General features: G+C 36.0%; 1 protein-coding gene across 3 annotated transcripts; it reads right to left on the bottom strand.

Moving 5' to 3' along the window:
- Nucleotides 1-597: 597 nt before the first annotated feature.
- Nucleotides 598-18590, bottom strand: cbwd (COBW domain containing). Of its 3 annotated transcripts, none has more exons than XM_053625488.1 (15): nt 17898-18212; nt 16831-16921; nt 14582-14674; nt 14213-14304; nt 12878-12937; nt 11918-11955; nt 10313-10359; nt 8103-8189; nt 7878-7922; nt 7533-7589; nt 5388-5439; nt 2679-2747; nt 2524-2589; nt 1569-1698; nt 598-1383 (listed from the first exon to the last, which is right to left on the bottom strand). In XM_053625488.1, exons 1-15 carry the CDS (start codon nt 18001-18003, stop codon nt 1316-1318), a joined length of 1101 nt encoding a protein of 366 aa, XP_053481463.1. In that variant the 5' UTR covers nt 18004-18212; the 3' UTR covers nt 598-1315. The 3 variants fall into 3 exon arrangements, with proteins under 3 accessions (XP_053481463.1, XP_053481464.1, XP_053481462.1); XM_053625489.1 differs by lacking the exon at nt 598-1383 and adding an exon at nt 18236-18590 and having other exon boundaries at nt 1402-1698; nt 17898-17997; XM_053625487.1 differs by lacking the exon at nt 598-1383 and having other exon boundaries at nt 1402-1698; nt 17898-18215.
- Between the last annotated feature and the right edge of the window lie 501 nt (nt 18591-19091).

The following is a 19091-nucleotide window of genomic DNA, read 5'->3' as shown; positions in this document are numbered from 1 at the left end:
AGAAAACATGACCGACATCGTCTACTCCCTGCATGAAACATGAAATGACAAATACTGAACATCACACCTTAATCAAAAAGGAATACGGTGTTACTTAAGCAGATACAAATCAGTGTATGTAAAGCATTCCACACTACAATAGAAACTGCAGAAAAAAGACCATGTGGGTGGAGCCAGTTCCTTATATTCAAATGCATTATTATATTCTTATTCATTTATTCACACTTGCACGTTTTTTTTCGTAGAATAGTGAGACTTTGCCACTTTACAGCATTACAATCCTGGGTGTTAAGTGGGTGCTTCAAGTAATGGAGAATCTCACATGAAGCAGCATACCCAAAAAAAAAAAAACACACCAAATCACAAGACCTTTAGGTTTTTCTTGTGATTTATTATTATTTTTTCTAAATTGCTGTTGGGCTAATTAGTTTCACTCAAACATAATTACATTTACTTGTGTTTAAGTACATAATAATAATAACAACAATAATAATAAATCATCATCATCATCATCATCATCATCATCATAGTTGTTATTAATATTATATAAAATGAAGCATCATAGGGGGCTTGAGTTACTCTGATGAATAGAATCAATTTCATATAAAACATTATTTATTTAATTAATGCCTTTATAGTTAAACAAACATTAAACCCAGTAATTTCCAATAATTAAAATTTGCTCATCAACACGAATGTCAACAACCTAGCAATTAATAATTAAAAAAAACAAACAAGAAAAACCAGCAGTTGTTTGTAAAGGTATCAGTCCATTGCAACTTGGTGAAAAGTGATGGCTGCACGTTTGACAGCGGTTATTCAAGTTCTCTCTCAGAAATAAAGGTTGAATATAGAACTCGTAGGTTCTCCATAAGAGAGGGCTCCATGAATATTTTTAGCCACTGCAACCCATAACCCACCTAAGAATCCTTGAAGGACCATTTTTCTAAAGTGAATCATTGTGTAATGTTGAGTGTAGCTTTCTTTTACATCCCAAACCAAGCATCTTAAAATATACAACTTTACAGACTACAAATACTCTTGTAACCACACAAGAGCTCACTAATACAATGTCCTTTGCAGCTTTCTGACACGAGTACCTTAACGTCACAGTCATAGTCATGAGCACCAAGGATGGGAATGCAAACGACTGTGCAGGCACCATAATCTATTACTGGAAAAATCTGAAATTACAGTCTGCTTATCTTAGAATAGTAGTGCTGGTCTGTGGTCAGCTTTATTTTGTCTATAATCATATGAAATAGGATATGGATGGCCTAGATCCACACTCCTACTTTATGATGCCTCTATTCCATCAATCCTCTCCAGTGGAGACTAAAGAGAGGAACTCTTTCTTTAAAAGGTCTCCATCCAGATGCCGACCTAAAATTGAGAGAATGTGTGTGTTATGACTGCTTAAATCAACACCAATTAAACAATATACTATGACTTGAAAAGTGACATTGCGAGTCTATTTCTAGATATAGGTTATGATGAAAAATGTGGCCCAGGACTAGGCTGAATCCAGAAATACTTAGTCCAGAAAGCAGGAAAGGTGGACTTCTCACCGATGAAGACCAGTCGATTGATCCTGGGCTCGCCATCTGTCCAGGCCTCAGGCGTTTCATCCAGCTCGTAAAGCTCATGAACGCCCTGCAGCATTGCCTTCTTCTGCTTACCATGCAGAGACAAGATGCCCTGTGCAGCACAACACACACATCAGTGATTAACCTGGCTTAACCTGGTCTTGTGTCCATATAATGAATGGCATCAACTAAGCTTTTTTTTATTTTTTTATTGTATTTTTTAACTTTCACAGGGAAATTCTAAAGCACATTCTTTGACTATTGATTGATTGTCTATCAGTAGTTCAGCATTTTAGTTTTACCCCCTTCCATATTAAACATCATCAAACATTACTTTACAATAATTAAATGTACAATAGTCATTACACAGGATTTTTTTTCAGGTTTATTGTTGTGTTTAAGGAACAAGTATTTTACTTTCACTTGAGTCTGGCTGAAACAACATTATTTTATTTCCCATTTCTCCAAATGTAGCTTAGAATTGGTCAGTCAGTGAAGGTAAACGTTATATTTTGGTGAACTATTTCTTTCTACAAGTAAAGCTCAAATAACCGGTCGTACAGTTAAACAAATAGTAATTTTTGAAGAGTTTGTTTAAGCCAAGTGGGTTTACAGCCCGCTCATTTTATAGCATATTTCACACTTTCCCATAGCTACAAGTCCAGAAGATAAAGACAACACTGACAGAACTGTATAAAAACATGAAAAATAAATAAAGCAGCCCAGAAAAGCTCAACATACAATACCTATACTTGAGGATTGTAAACCCATTCTGCTTTTAGTTAGTCAGCATTGTACTTTGTAGAAGAGTAGGAGCTTTCACTTTACTTTTATTGAAGTAACTTCAAACTGCTGCTCTTAACATCATTAGAAATCAACACCCATGTGACAATCTCTCATACAGGATAGATGATCTATGAGATTATTTTAATCTCACCTTTAAGCGAATGACATTCATAGGCAGTCCTGCTTTGTTCTTAAACGTCTTTTCCCATAAAAGGTCCTACAACAGACACAAAAAATACAGACAAACACTATATAAGTTGCTGTTACATGCACTAATTGATGTACTTTATTAGTGGTTAATCGTACCTGAATAAACACATTTAAATGGTCCTCACAGACACTTCCAGGTACTTCAAATGTAACTGTCAATATAGTCTGTAAATTACAGGAACAAATTAAACAAAACATTTACAACAACGTATAGATAAATATTTGTTTTTTAAAAAATGCCAAATGTGTGAATAACAATAAAGCATGGGCAGAAGGAGTTTAATAGGATTTCTGTATGGCATCACAAACATAGGACTTTCGCAGTAAACAACGGGAACTTCTCTTCATTGCCCCCTTATCGTGTGGTATTCCTCAGGGCTCAATATTGGGTTCTCTGTTTTTTCCCCCTTTATATTCTTCCCCTAGGTTCTATTTTATGCAAATATGATATTTCCTTTCACTGCTATGCTGTTGATACCCAATTATATTTGCCAGTTAGGTCCAATGGCAGCAGTCCTTTTGGGTCCCTTTTTAAATGTCTTGCGGCATTAAATGTTGGATGGCTAACAATTGTCTGCAGTTAAATGAAAGAAAAACTGAAGTCAATATTTTGGGCTCCCCTACTATTTCTTCTGCTCTTGAGACCCAGTTAGGTCCCCTCTCTGTTAACAAATATGTCAAAGATCCTGGAGTTATATTTGACTCAAACTTGCACTTTGATAAACAAATCAGTGCTGTTGTTAAGGGAAACTTCTTTCATTTAAGTTCTATTGCCATTTAAAACGTGATTCATGCTCTTGTTACATCACAGTTGGACTACTGTAATTCTTTGTATGTCGGCCTTCCTCAATCTTCCTTATTCTGTCTGTAGCTTGTGCAAAATGTAGCAGCTAGATTTTTAACAGGGACCAAAAAGATGGATCATATTTCCCCTATTGTAGCATCTCTTCACTTCTTCCCATCAAGTTTAGAATTGATTTTAAAATTCTAATTTATATATACACAAAGCTCTTTCTGGTTCTACTCCACAGTACATCATTGACCTTTTTCCCCCTTATATGATTTCAGTGCTCTAGTAGGAGAGTAATCAACTTCTTTTATCTGCCCCCCATTGTCATACCAAGACAAACGGTGATCGGGCCTTTTCTGTTGTTTGTCCCAAACGTTGTAAAATTCTCCCTCCACCTTTAACCTATTTTCAAATAGCTAAAGCTAAATAGCTATTTTTCTCTTAAAACATTTTTATTCTTTGTGTTATAATGTTGTTTAATGTGATGAATTTGAATGTTTTGTACATCACTTTCGATCAACTGCTGTTGTCTTTAAATGTGCTTTATAAATAAATTTGACTTGACAAACACAGTTAATGTCTTATCACCAAATGTGTTAAAAAGGTTAATTTCCTCAAGAGGCCAGTATCAGTTTTTGCACACAGTCTTGGTCAACTCGTCTTTCTTCACCCCCCAAACCCGTGAACTTCCCTGGGGCATTACAAGACCACTTCGCAGATATTTAAACCATTGTTTGACAGTGTCGAGGTAACACACTTCCTTTTTTCCTCTGGAATAACAACAGAAAACAGGGCTCTCGTTTGCATGAAAAGAGCAATGGGGCTCTTCTCGTGAGAAAATAGGTGGGGGGTGGGGGTACACATGCGGGAAAAGATCGAGGGCCAATACTAAAACTAAACCAATCTCCCTCCGCCCAAACCACATACACCAGCTCTTACACTCCTTAAAATGAATATGAGAAGGAAATATAAGCAAATTGAGGCCTTTAAAACTAGCATCAATCCTGTGAGTAAAAGGAGTTAAGACCTATTTGGAGATCTAAAGAGCAGAAGTCTCTAAGGTTCAAATATTTTATATGAGTGGCTTTGAAGTAGAGGAAGTCCAGGGGGTTGGGTACTGTTGTATTGTGTAATTTGTAGTAATGTGATAAATGTTATATTAACCCCTTCAATTCCCAGAAACAGTTGGTGGCTTAGAATTCAAGATTCAAATGTTTGTTGTTAAAAGATGTACATTTTTGTAACTATGCACCTTTACTATTAAAATGTTTTAACTAAATAATTCATTGTAATTACTAAATAATATGTATTAAGATCAATAACTGAAAAGAAAACACTTCCCAAAAGGGGAATATCTTTACTGAAATACATTCAGTTGTGGAGAGATTCTGCACTAGTGCCTGAGTAATCACATGACAAACTGTTAAAACAGTCATTTTTGTGGGTGTGAGTGGGGAATTTACACAAAAAATTATAAGAAACTTTAAGGTTAAACAAAACACAGAATGGGCCAAAATGTAGTATTTGTGGCACTAAATGGGCATACAGTATAATGCTCTATGGGACACTTTTATTATTATTATTATTATTATTATTATTATTGAGTCTTTAATTTGCTGCTACTTTTCACCCAAGATTGCTGCACTACAGTACACAATAGTTTACAGACAATTGTTGTATAACACTGTTCTGTTGTCATGCTTAGGCAATGTGCACTGCTCTGTGTATTTGATGTTTATTGGTAAGTGTTGTCATGGTGCCGGAGAAAGACATTTCAATCCTATGTACACAAGCTATATGGTAGAATAATAAAACCCCACTTGCCTTTACGTAGAACTCGTTGCATTGATTAGGCCCAAATGTAGCTTTTTGCCATTGAACAGACCCATATTTAATAGGTTTTTTTTTTTTGCACTGAACCGGCCCAAATGTAGCATTTTATTGTACTAAATGGACATCTGGATTCTAAATCACAGTTATCACATTTTACCTAGTTATGCACAACTAACGATCACCTTGTCTAGATGCGAGTGTGTTGTTTTCATTAGCTGTAGTTTCTCTGCCAGCCTGAAAAACATACAATACAATGATTACAGTGTCATTTGAATATAAACAATTCCACAGATTGTTTTTTAAGGCCTTAAACATCAAAGTACCTTCTTACAGATATACAGTCTCAGTCTTTAGGTGCCTGTCTTAAACAGAATCTATATGCTGGTGAGAGAAAAGGAGTTTTTGTGGGCAGAATGCAAGAGACTAAGAAAGATGGAGAGAAGTCCATGACCCCTAAGGGAGGGTAAACGTTACCCTCTGGATTACTCTCTCCGCTGGGAGTACCACACAGGCAGAACAGAGGGGGGTCGCCCCAGCACAGGGGGCAAATGGGGCGCGCTAAAAGGCTGAAAGGGTGGTTGTATGGACACGCGTCGGTAGAGCTTCTATGTGGTGGAGGCTTTAATCCTCTGCAGCTGGCCTCGACCATTCACATTAACACCGTTTCACTCTGCTTACCGCTTAGTAACTGTCTTTTGGTGTAACTCAGGTCATCTAATTAAAGGCGCACTTTGTAGGGATAAATGAGTAATCTGTCTTTTGCTCACAATGTTCATCATTGTTTTCGATAATTTGAGCTAATCTAGTTTATCTGCATGTCAATGTTTGAGCTGGCCTGATCATCTTTTACTGTCTGATCAATCCCTCTGCGGCTTTTCTAACAGTACATGCGATTTATGATCTATGACTAAGTGCTTTGGTAAACAGTCACTTTCAAGGACTTTAAAGGCTATTCAACAGCTGAATCCTTGAACTGCAGTCTTAATATGATGCTCGGGTTAAAGCAGAGATTAAAGTGGAAGAAAGTCCTTATGACTGAAACATTCTCATTTAGCATTTTTGTTAAATGAATTGACCTGATTAAGAAACCTTTTATTAATTAATGTATCTATTTATTTATTATTATCATTAAAGCATTTTGTTTCACCATGGGGAGCTACAAACATTTTTAGAAGGGAGAAAGATCACTAGAAAGAAACTTTAAATCATTATACTAGCTAATGAACAACCAATACAAATTTCCATTTATAAAATATGCTAGTAAGTGATGGTTATCAAATGTGATAAGGGGGTATAACTATTTAGGACTATGGTTAGATGTGAAACTTTCATTTAAGATTTATGTGATCGTGGTAATGAAATGCAATCATGTTTTCTTCTTTTTCTAACAAGAAATATGTTATTTAAGCAACATACTTATCCATTTTAAATTACAGCAAATGGTCCAATCCACAACACTAAAACCTACAGAGACTTTCACAGTAGTCTGTATTTTATTAAGAGCAAACGAAGACTATGCATTGCTATGATCTTTATAGAAAAATGGGTTGGCCTCCAGTATCCACAGACTGTATATACATACAACTTGCTGAATTATTATTACTAATTTTCCAACAACTGGATACCAATCCAGTTCCCAGTTCACAGAACTGTTCCTATTGACAAAGGAATTTTCACAGGAACTGTAATTCTTTGTATCTGGCATTTTGAGTTATTATTATTATTATTATTTTAAAATGATGATCTTTCATAGCTCATTTTATATATTTAATTTAATCTTATTTAAATAACTCTCTCATTATCACCATTTTATCATTGGCTATAGCTTTTATTCCACAGGCAATTCCTATTCACTTAATTTTATTTATGCATGCACCATTTAATTTTGGCTTGATTAGTATTATTTATCATCATTTTCTTGTCTTATGTTTTCAGTAATTGTATACTCCTAGTTTGTATTAATGTTTCATGATATTAGGCCATTAGGAGAGAGTCTGTGTTTAAAAATAAATAGTGGAATCAAATTTCCATTTAAGTAGTATAAATAGAGTAGCAGCTAGGGCTCTTATATCTACTCCAATGATTCAAAATTATTTAAACCACCCTGCACTGCCTTAGTACCACTTGCTATATGCTCCTATAATAACTAAAGAAACCAGCTGCATGCAGCATGCGGTGTTACATAATTCAAATATGTCCAGAATATAATTTTATGCCAATAGAAGCATGTACAGAACATTTCTTTCGGAAGAACAAAAGCACTGGAGTAACATTTCATTCATGTTTTCATCAATGAATCTTCAGCTTAGCTGTATCGGACACCTTACCTCACACTATCTTTGGTATCGAAAGAATGCAGATCCAACACCTGAGATAAGTCGACCCTACGAGGAGAAATGTCATGATAAATGTGAGGACAATTTAAAAAGAGAAACTTTAATAAACCCCATTCCGGGCTCAGATGGTGGTGAAATTGCTTGTGCAGATAGAAACAGAAAGACTAACAGCTAAAGGTGCTTGTGTAATGTCAAGCTTGTTTCGTTTTTGTAAGCACAACAGGACTGGACAGATATTGTGAGTGTGTCATTTTATGACTGGTGAAAGTTCTAATCCCGCTCCTTCAAAACGTGCATGAGAGTACTCACACACTTTATGAAGTGGCAAAAACTCACCTAGACCTTTGTGTTTCCAGCATCCTGACGAGGCCATTAATAGACCTGCAATGCAGAGGGCAACAGAGGCATGTGAGAATGGCTTTATAAAGAAGTTTCAACACTATAACATCGATAGTCAACGGTTAGTAGAGAGGAAAATGTTGCAAAAAAGTTGCACAATAAGAAATTGGTTAAATTTCTATCTGGTTAAAAATACTGCAAAGTGCAGTTGTGGTTTCATACCTGACCGTGTCTCGAAGCTGATCGAGCTCAGCCTCGTTCACCAGATCCGTTTTATTAATAATTGTCAGATCAGCAAGGGCTATCTGCCTGAAAAATAAGAGAGAGCAGTACAAGTAGGTCATTAGCAGTGTTGCTTTCCGTTGTGTGTGTGTGTGTGTGTGTGTGTGTGTGTGTGTGTGTGTGTGTGTCTGTGTGAGAGAGAGAGAGAAAAGCAAGCAATGCACAAAAGACCAAAGCCATCGTATAGCTTTTCACACTCTTTATTACCGTCTTCAAATACCCTATTCACTAATATATGCAAAAGACTGTGTGTGTGTGTCTGGGTCTGTTTGTCTCGAAGCATAAACACACAGTCTTTGTTGTTTTGTGTGTCCCCCCTCTTTGTTGTCTTACAGCGTGTGGGTGGTATACGCAAAAGGTCCCAACATTTTGTGTGCTAGGAAAACACAAACGGAGAACAGAGGCAGAGACGATGGCCTCGGACACTTGTGAGCATTCCAGCATGCTCAAATCATCTCCAGCATGTCTCAGTAACAGCAGCTGAGCAGAGAGAGACAGCCTCACACTGCGAGACGACTCTTGTCCTACCATTATCAGCACCCAGCCATATGGTGGATTAAAGGGAAATAATGTGTAACATGTTTACCCCTACAGAAACAAATGCAGGTGCTAGAGAGGTGTCAAATCAATTACATATTCAGTTACATGTTAATAAGGCCTTAGTAACCATTTTGAACAACCTACATTGAAGTTTACTGGCATTCGATTTCAAAGTTTTATATGTGGACTGGCTAAAGCAACTGCAATGTTCCAATTGACCAATTTCAGTGTTACACAACAAGCATGACACCTAAACAAGTAATAGTAATAGTTATAGTAATAATACACTTTGGTCTATGTAGTTATATGAAAATAAACAACGACAAGGTGGTGTGATGCAGCAAAGCAGAGTTACTGTTACCAGCCTAAAACCAATTATTTTGCTATATCAACAAGTCCCGAAGTGTTTCATTCTACTAATACCACAGTTTGGCAACAATATGAAATTACTAATCAATCACAAATCATGCTTTTTTTTTCTATCTGTTTACAGTTACATTTAATGTTGTGGAATGTACATGTATGTCACCATATCAACTATTAATTATATGTGAGTAAATGTGTGAATGATATGTTACTACAGAAATAATAAAGTATTAGAAGGAGCACAAAAATAATAAACCTTTGATTGCTTTGCAGCCAGAATTATTGTCAGAGCTGCTGTTAAAGAAAATTAATCAACACCTTCTGACCAATCAGAATTAAGAATTCTATAGCACTGTTAGCAGCTTTTGTTATTTTAATTAACTTATTCTGAACTATTATTACAAGAGCTATATGTTTAGCTATATAGAGAAGATTACTTTTTAGACTGATAAAATTTACATTCAGACAACCTGTACTGGATTAAAACATCGGATGTCACCAGTGGTCACTGATAGTACCTTTCCAGGTTAAGCAATCCATTCCTCTTCAAACATAAATGCAAGTCATGGGGAAAAAGGGTTGCAAGTTTACTGGAGTTGTTTGGCCATAACTATATATATATAAAAAAAAAAACCTTAGTGCTAATCTGTAATGCAAATGGGATCACTCAGAATTACTTTTAGAATACAAAGATTTTTAAATATATCAGGAAAACCTAAGTGAAATTGGATATAAAATTGACCAACACAACTTATTTTGTTGGTATTTTTAATGAAGAAACAACTTTTTTTTTTGAAGAAAAAGTCATTTTTGTTTAACTGCGTCTATGGTCTAGTGTGAAATATGAAAAACGCAATATTATGGCTTTTAGACTGTGAATTAAAAACTATTAATATCAATATTAATAGTTTTTAATGTGAATATTAAGAACTATTGTTTTTGTTGCAGTAAAAATAATTATTCATGGGAATTACTGGATTTTATCATGCATCAAAATTGTACTCAATTGTATTTTACCTTGCATGTGCTAAAAAACAAAACAAAACACACACACACATAAATAATCTTCATTCCACCCCTCTTTTAAAAAAACGGCTGAAAAATAATGCATTGAATTTCAATAAAGTCTGTTAAAAAAAACAACAACAACAGAAAAACTTTTTCTCTCTTTTCCTTCTGCAGTGAGAAAATTCACCGGCTCAACATTGCTACGCATGATTCTAATCAGGGAAGTGTTCGTTTACCTTACAGCTTCATTTATCAAGCCTCCTGGTTTCTCTTCAGTCAGATGCTATAAAACAAAAAGCAAAAAGAAATCAGAACAAATAATGATTATAAAGTATATAGGCCTCATGAATGTTTTGATCAACTGTGCTGGGAACTGGTGAGGGCCATAGCATATGATTTACATTGTTTTTATACTCATTAAACCATTCAGTGATCACTGGTGTAATGTGGATGCAGTGATTATCATTATAGAAAAGACCACTTTCATCAGGAGAGAAATATTTATTGTAAAGGATGAAGGTGATCAGTCAGAAGAACTTTGCATGAGGGAAGAGTCACTGCAAATCAATACAACCAAAATAAATAAATGCCTCCACAGCATTACAGAGCCATGGGTTTTCCCATTAATTTGCCACAATCTATATTAATACAATAGAAATCTGTATCCAACAACAAAAATATTAGAGTTTGTCCAGCAACTCTAATGTGTTGATGAGAATATAGATACAAAAAAAAAATCACAAGAAATGAAGTGACAGCTCTGAAATGAAAAGGAAACGACATGGAGGTTCAATCACCAAACTATGATAACTTCCAAACAGTTTGCTTATTGAAAAGATAATCTGTTTTTGCTTTTCACTTTGGTTGGCAGGGTGTGTGGTAGGATGTGAGATTTTTCACTGGCCATGTTAAATCTGTAATAACACCGACCCCAGAGACCAGGCCTCTGTCATCTATAAGAGCCATCACACCTGTCCACACTAACCCCAGACCCTGGCAATCATTCTCACTGACAGCAAAGAAATAAAATCTGAACATGTCCACGCCAGTAAGCTGTGAGGAGAGCAGGGGTAAAAATCAACTCTCATTAAAGCTCCATTTCACCACACACACATACACAACCACATCTGATGAACACATCAGGTCTTGGCGTGGGAGTGGGCACAAAGGTGACAGGCCCATTAGAATGATTCCTACAATTCCTTTAGTTTCTATCATCCCCTCCCTCTCCTGAGCTCCCCAGAGGGGACGAATGGGCCGAGGTGCCAGCAGGAGCGTAAACGGGGACGACCTGCTGGCTCTGACACCCTTCAAATGGCGCCCTATTATCCAGGTGTCACTATCACTGTCCTTCTCCAATGCTCGGTGGAGGAAGCGACATGTGGGGAAGGGCGCAAAAGAATGGATATTCGCAACCCCAAAACAAAGAGGTGATATGACGAAAGAACTGCCTCTAGGCCTCACACAAACTAGCTTGTGGAACTGCTTTACAGAATAGAAAATCTTTACTGTCATTGCACAAGTACAATGAAACTGGGTTTGCAAGTTCCATACTAAATGCTATATAAGAAATAAAGAATACAATAATAAATAAATAAATAAATAAAATAAAAAGGAGTGTATATATATATATATATACATATATAAAGGAGTATATATTCTTGGTGTGTAATCAAACAATGGCTTCATTTCTTCAAGGTTCCTCCCATGACCAAAAGGCAAAACAAGATGACTCTGCCTTAGTTTTCCAGCTCCTAAATAATCTTGCAATGGAATTATTGGGTATTTGCAACATAACTCAGCCTACACATTTTATACAAATATTCTACTGCTTCACTCACCTGCAATCCGTATTTCGCATCAATAACTGTAATAATGCCTGAAACAATAAATTTTTAGAGATTTTAAAGGACATTTGTTATAGACATATATTGGACTTCCTACTCATACTGCTCTTATGAACAGAGGGGACAATAATGTAATAAAATGAACATGATTAATTTCTCACTATCAATCTTTAATAGTAATAAATGCATGCCAGAAGACAAAACTAAAAATATTCACGTATGGAATGATTATTGATATTTCCACAGGAATGGTGATAAAATGTGGATTAAATGTTGTAACAATAATAGGACAATGATGAGATTTGCTAGAAATCCTCTCTTTAAAATACAGACAAAGAGGAGAAGCCTCCTACTGTTACTATGATATGAAGCCATGGAACACAATACCAGTTTTTATTAAGGAGCTCAGGTAAAAAGCTTTTAAACTCATGTTTGTTTTGGTATTTATTGTGTCATTTGAATTGAATTTATTATTTTATATGTAGTATTCTATTAAAATTTTAACTTTGAATTAATTCCATAAAAATGTATTTTATTCTATATTTGTATACTTTTTAATCTCTTTACTATTATTATTATACTTATATTTCCCCTTTAGGTTTTATCACTGTGTATTCTATTTCACTACTGTTTATTATTTATAGTTTATAAATACATTTATAAACTATAAATAATAAACAGTATAAAGTTTATATAGTTTACTATAGTTTATAGTACTTGACGTTGGAAAATAATTTACCAAAATTAAAGATGTCAGAGAGATCATCCCATTGTAGATTGTAATCACATTAAAGATCTTCACAGTGTAATTGCTATTTATGCATACGTTAAATATCTTGGTTTACATACTGGTAATCTTAAAAAATTTAGAACAGGAGTGGCATATCTCTATAAAAGGAGTTAGCGAGAATGAGGATAGGGACAGAGATGAAGAGATAGAAAACGATCTCTTACCGTCCAGGTAAAGATCACTTCCTAATTCAGCATCAACCCAGAACATTGAGGCAACTGCTCCTAAAGTGGAAAAACACATAAAAACAACTACTGTAACAACTACAGAAATTACAATGACAAGTCTTATTTTAATGTCAAAGAGAAAAAGCAAGAAAATACACACACAAAAAAAACTTTGGGATACCAGGATATCAATGCACGGGTTGTAACGAAACTAAAATAATTTCTTAGTAATGTATAATTAAAGATAACAGCTTAAACAAGTCCCCATGTGCTTTAAAATGCATTAACAAATTTCACGGGTGGTTTGAGGGTTTTTTTCACTACAAGATCTGTTTTGTTTGTTTCCATGCTTTTCAACCTTTCTGGTTTGAGTGATTTCACAGATTCATGCAACAGAGTTGGCCAATCTTGTTCACATAATGGACTTTTGTCTGGCCGTCAGGGTAGAATAAGAAAGCACTGTAAATATTTGATAGGCTGGTAATGAAAGTGGTGTTCTTAAAAGACATTGGACGCATAACCCATTCAGGCTACCACCACATTGTTGGTGAGGGGAGGATATCAATCCCATGAGACCCTACAGAGTGACAGGCCTGTCTCAGCCAATGACAAGCCAGAGTTATGAGACAAGCCCGGGTCTGAGCATGCTCTGTCAGCTCCACATGTTACTTTGTCTGCCAGACCCTGACAAGCGACGGTCCCTGACACCCGTCAATCATTTGTGGAGTCTGTTTGGCAGAGGTGGCACCCCACATGACTTTCCTATTGATTTCTATTTTACCAAAGCACTGTACTATCTGATGATTTTCTTTACTTATGATTTGTTGAGGATAATCTGAGCCCCACATGTTTGCCTGCACTTGATGCAATGTCTCCATGCATCATAAAATCTTTTTATTTAAAAAACGATCACTTAAAAATAATACATTTATATACTAGTGGTAGACTAACAGGTTTCTGGTGATCAGAAGGTTGGGAGTTTATATTGCAGCAATGGCAGAGAGCAACGGATAGCCCCTTGTACAAAACCCCTCTAACCCAGGGGTCGTTAAAGTATTTTTTCAGACCGAATCAAGTACCTGGAACATACTGTAGCAGGGCAAAACATCTGGCCGTAGTTCATCGACTCCAGTTTTCTAAACATGAACCAGTTTGACATCTGTAGCAGATGCTCGGTTTCTTCATGGGAGTGAAATTTGCCTCACTGGTAATTCACTCAGAATTATAATGGCTTTAAAGTAAATTTCAAAGTATAAGATTGACTAAACAAACATACACTGGGCATGAGTGACACAGACTGAGTAAACAAAGAAAACAAAGAGGATGAATCACCTGGATCTGCCAGACCAGTCGTCTCAAGAAGAATGTAGTCGAACTTCCCTTTCTTTTCCATCAGATTTTCAATCGCTTTCAGGCCATTATCCCTGCACATGGAGTGAGTGCAAATAAAAAACAATGCAGAGAAAATATACACTAAGCTGAAGTTTATAAGATACAACTAGGTTGTATCTATACTCCTTGAACATTTTATCAGACACACATTTCAAATAAGTGCACTTTGTAGGCCTACAAATACTGACTGTAGCCCATCAGTTGCTAAGCACAACTTATTAACACTCCCTTAACTCACTGATCAGTGGAAAGAGTCCACCACTGACAAGATGAGTTTCCTAAACTGATCAGAGTTAAGCAGGGTCATACTTCACTGAGCAGCAAAGACAGCCATTCCTGAGTTCCAGCCACTCTTCATACAGCTCTCCTGCCTGGCTCACTGCCAGGGACTTCTCCAGAGCACTGCCTGCACAACACCACACACACACACACACCAGGAATTTTTCAGTATAATATCAAGAACATCACATCACACATTTCAGAATATGGTTTTGAGTGCTTCATTGACTTTTGTTCTGTGGATCTCGACCAAGCTGATAGACCTCACAAAGAGACGGACTATTATTTATCCATGAGAAATAACTGAAAACAGCTGAATGACAAATTTCTTACGTACACATTAACCATCAACTTAAGTAAGTCTTACATTTATAAAGGGGTATGAATACTTTTAAAAACCTCGCTATATTTTTTCTTAAATTTAGTAAATTGATAAAATGCTTCAGACTTTCCTTACTATATTTATTTACTATATTTAAAATATACAATCTGAGAATGATATATAAAAATAGTTAAAGAGGGCTGAATACATTTTGAAGGTTTGTACGAAGTGAAACGGTTAGTATACAAAAGCAAAGGTTCGACATATGATCGGTTCAAAGCAAAGACTAACTACTCGATTCTCTTCACAATTATCAGAGCAGGCGTTTACACTGAAGTGTCTTACATTAAGCTCATACAAAACTATCTGAGGATGGCCACGCATATCTTTGTTCAAAATGCCAAAATTCTTTACAGCCTACTCACACTAAGCCACACCCAAAAGCTGTATGTAGTATGCAATATATGAAGAACAGGAATATTTCCATTATGCCAAAGTTACCCGGATGACGTACTACTCCAGAGCTCCATTTGTGCAGTGACAGTCTACAATGCATTTCACAAAAACAATTATTCCATTTTGAACTACTGCCCACAATTAGCTTCAAGTCTCAGGACATTAAAGAGACAGATCAATACTAACACTATGACTCTGCTGCCCCCTTCAGGACAGTACTTTAAGAGCATTTCAGAAAACATCTCTTATTTATTACAACCACCATTGAATAATACCAAAAGCATTAAAGACACAGCATTGCAACATGAAAAAAAAAACATTGTGAACTAAAAGGCAAAAAAAAAAAAAAAACCAAAACACTGTTCTCACATTTGTTGATCATCTTCTTTTTTTTTTTTGACTTAATTAATGAATGTGTATTTACTTTTTAAATAATGACCTAAAAGTCTCCATACATAGGGGACAATTTCTGCTAGAACCATGTTGGGTGCGCCTTCGTCAGTGGATGTTCGTAGATGCCCACTTCTCAGTTGGACTGCAACACTTCCAGATTTTGTTCATTTGTTTGGCAACAGAGAGTGTGACGTGCTTGCCATGTTTCTTGTTACAGTCCATCGCAATCTTGCGACAGCATGAGAATGATTTCAATGCCTTCTTTTGTCAAAGGCATTCTTAAAGGCTGTCTGAAAAAAAAATCTATAATATAAACTAAGCATGAAAAATTTTGGAAGACATTTTCCTAAAAAGTTGTTAATTTCCCCTGTGTATGGAGACTTTTGGGACTCCCTGCATAATCTGCAGTATACAGACAGAAGTATTAACCTGCATGGTGCTTTAAAGCTGTTCACACTGACAACATTCATACCTGAAGTTCTTTCATAATAATATAAAGCACTTATGGAATTTTCAAAGTTAAGTTAAGCTATAGTGAATTTCTGTTCCATGCTCTCATTTTTTGATACACTAATATCTAAAATTACTGCTCCCTAGATGCTGTGCAAGATTATTAATGTAATTTCTTTCCAAAGAGATATTTCTAATACATTACTTTTTTAAATGACTCTAAATTGACAGGGTAACGTTTGCTCGTCACTCTAATTCAATAGAGGACTGTGATTGGAACATGAATTTATTACATTTATAGCACCTGTTTTGCGCTACGTATTAAAATGTAGGGTCAGTGTGTCATCTTAAGAGGTGTTTTACATTTAGTTTTTGTCCCTTTACAACACAGCAGAATGCCTGTCTTTTTTTAAATCCCCACACACATTTTTTGGTATAGTGATCCAGTAATGTAAAGATATTCAGGTTTCAATATTCATTTTACTATATCTTCCTCATGTCACTATGGAAAAATATTGTTACATATGACGTATTTTACATTTTTCCACTCTGACTGAATTTAAATATGGCATGGATTACCCCCACATTCATTAGCCATTCTCTCTTAATTTTCTAATCCAAAATCTCTTGCCTTTCTGTTGTAATCTTGAGTGTTTACTTGCCTTCACCAAACTCATTGAGTATAACTGCTATTCTTTTGTTATGCTGCTCGGTCAGTATGTAATTCAAGAGCGTTGTCTTCCCAGCACCTGGAAAAGATAGGTCAGGGGAAAACAAGATGATGTTTCAACTTTAGGAATCAATCAAATTATTTAGAATATCAGAAACAATGCACTTTATATTAAAGTACTACAGCATCTTCCTCAGAAGGTGAATTTTCAGGTAAAGCGTTGTTTTTTTCCCCGTTGTACATTTATAGCACATTTAGAACGTTATAATTCCTAACTGTAATGCTATTCATTGTGAATCATACAATAAACACCAACATATGCCACCCGTATGCAAACAGGAGCATGACATTAAGTACCATGTGAGCTTAAAGTCTTGCATTTTCATAAACTTCATGCTTTACTTGAATTTTTTTTTTTAAACTGGTGTTTAAAGTCACAGCGTGACATACTAAAGTTAATATACACTATATGGCCAGAGATTTTTGGACACCTGACCATCAAACTCATATGTGGCTGTTCCCCAAACTGTTGCCAAAAAGTTGGAAGCACACAGTTGTATAGAATGACTTGGTACACTGTAGCATTACAATTCCCCTTCAATGAAACTAAGAGGCCCAAACCTGTTCCAACATGACAATGAACCTGTGCACAAAGTGAGGTCCATGAAGACATGATTTGGCAGGGTTGGAGTGACCCCACTTAACACCTTCAGGATGAACTGGAATGCTGACTGCACAACAGACCTCCTCGCCCGACATCAGTGCCTGACCTCACTAATGCTCTTGTGGCTGAATGAGCAAAACCCCATATGCTCCAAAATCTAATGGAAAGCCTTCACAGAAGAATGCAGTTTAGTATAACAGCGAAGGGGGACTAAAGCTGGAATGAGATGTTCAACAAACACACAAGTGTGACTGTCAGGTGTCCACATACTTTTGGCCATACAGTGCAGGGTGATTAAGCCAAGATTAAATGTTTTAAATGCAAAGTTTGACTTGTTAAAGCTTAATTCACCCCAGTCTCTGACTTCAGTACAACAGAAAGTGAAACACACCCAGGTAACCGGTGATGATGGTGACAGGGATCTGAGCTGAAGGTGTCGTGTTCTTCTCCTCAATAGGAACCAGCTCTGGACAGTCATCATCCATCGGAAGCTGCATAAGGTATTAGCGAAATAAAGAGAATAGTGTTTTCACACAGCATTCAACATACAACTCCTTGTATTCGTTGTGCCAGCGTTTGTGCCAGCGTTTGTGCCAGCGTTTGTAGTAGCAGGCAGGACTGTACACTTGTGCTTGCAAGTAAATTTCACCGCACAGCTAATTAACTAACTCGTAACTCACAGCCAATAAGGCTAATTTCACTTAAAAAAAAAAAAAAGATGCAACTTACCTTATACTGTAGTTTCTAATTTGCTCGTTTCTTGAGGAGGTTGTTTTAAATGGAGATAAACTCGTGCAAACAGTGAAGGCGGTGTATCACCAATTACGGTCCCACTGTGTCCATTGGTTCTGAGAACAGTTCCTAGATTCCCGTCTTCGTATAATTACGACATACTGTACTGTATTTTAGTACATTTGAAGTGTAATTTCAAGAGTTTTATCTCTTCGAAGAAACACACGAATTCAGCTAATGTAGACAGCTATAGTGATGTGTCGTTTGCGAACGAGTCGACTCCTTGAGCCGGTTCTTTTAAGTGAACATTGCGAGCCGACTCTCATATACGAGCTGTGTGGTTTGTTTTTTTTTTTTGTTTGTTTTTTTGAAGATCAACATCTGATTTGGTCGTCACTGTGAATGGTGAAGCGTGTTTCACTCTCAGTGTTATGAGTGTATAAATAACATCAATGCAAGAATTCTTATTTTTGTCAAGGCACTACCTTGCTGATTTAATTATTTAAACAGATTTCATAAAATGAATCTTAATGTTACTGTGTTCACTTGACGTTAGATTAAGATTTCATGAAACAATTTCAGCCACAGTTATGCAAGGAAAAATAATCATGGGTCATTACAAACTTTGTTTTGTTCAGGAAAAATGGTTTTAAAAAGGGGGATTTAATAACAAGTGATTATGTTATGTATAAAACACTACAAGGAGTGCTGTTGTAGAAAATAATCATCAGACCAGGGTTACTGTTATCACCCTGAAGTCGATTCTTGATTCTTTTCCAACAATAGCACATTATTTCTCTTATACCACAGCAATTTACCAACACAACAATTTAAATATATATATGTATATAAT

This window comes from Ictalurus furcatus, chromosome 5 (assembly GCF_023375685.1).
Source record: "Ictalurus furcatus strain D&B chromosome 5, Billie_1.0, whole genome shotgun sequence".
In the NCBI taxonomy this organism is placed as follows: Eukaryota; Metazoa; Chordata; class Actinopteri; order Siluriformes; family Ictaluridae; genus Ictalurus; species Ictalurus furcatus.
The sequence above is the reverse complement of the archived record's forward strand: the minus strand, read 5'-3'. Positions and strand labels throughout refer to the sequence as shown.

Coding starts and splice junctions, on each gene's coding strand:
- cbwd (XM_053625487.1), bottom strand. CDS start 18,003: ATGCAGCTTCCGATGGATGATGACTGTCCAGAGCTGGTTCCTATTGAG. Junction 16,922..17,897: donor CATCATCACCGGTTACCTGG/GTGTGTTTCACT, acceptor TATCTTTTCCAG/GTGCTGGGAAGACAACGCTC. Junction 14,305..14,581: donor TGTCTTTGCTGCTCAGTGAA/GTATGACCCTGC, acceptor CTCCATGTGCAG/GGATAATGGCCTGAAAGCGA.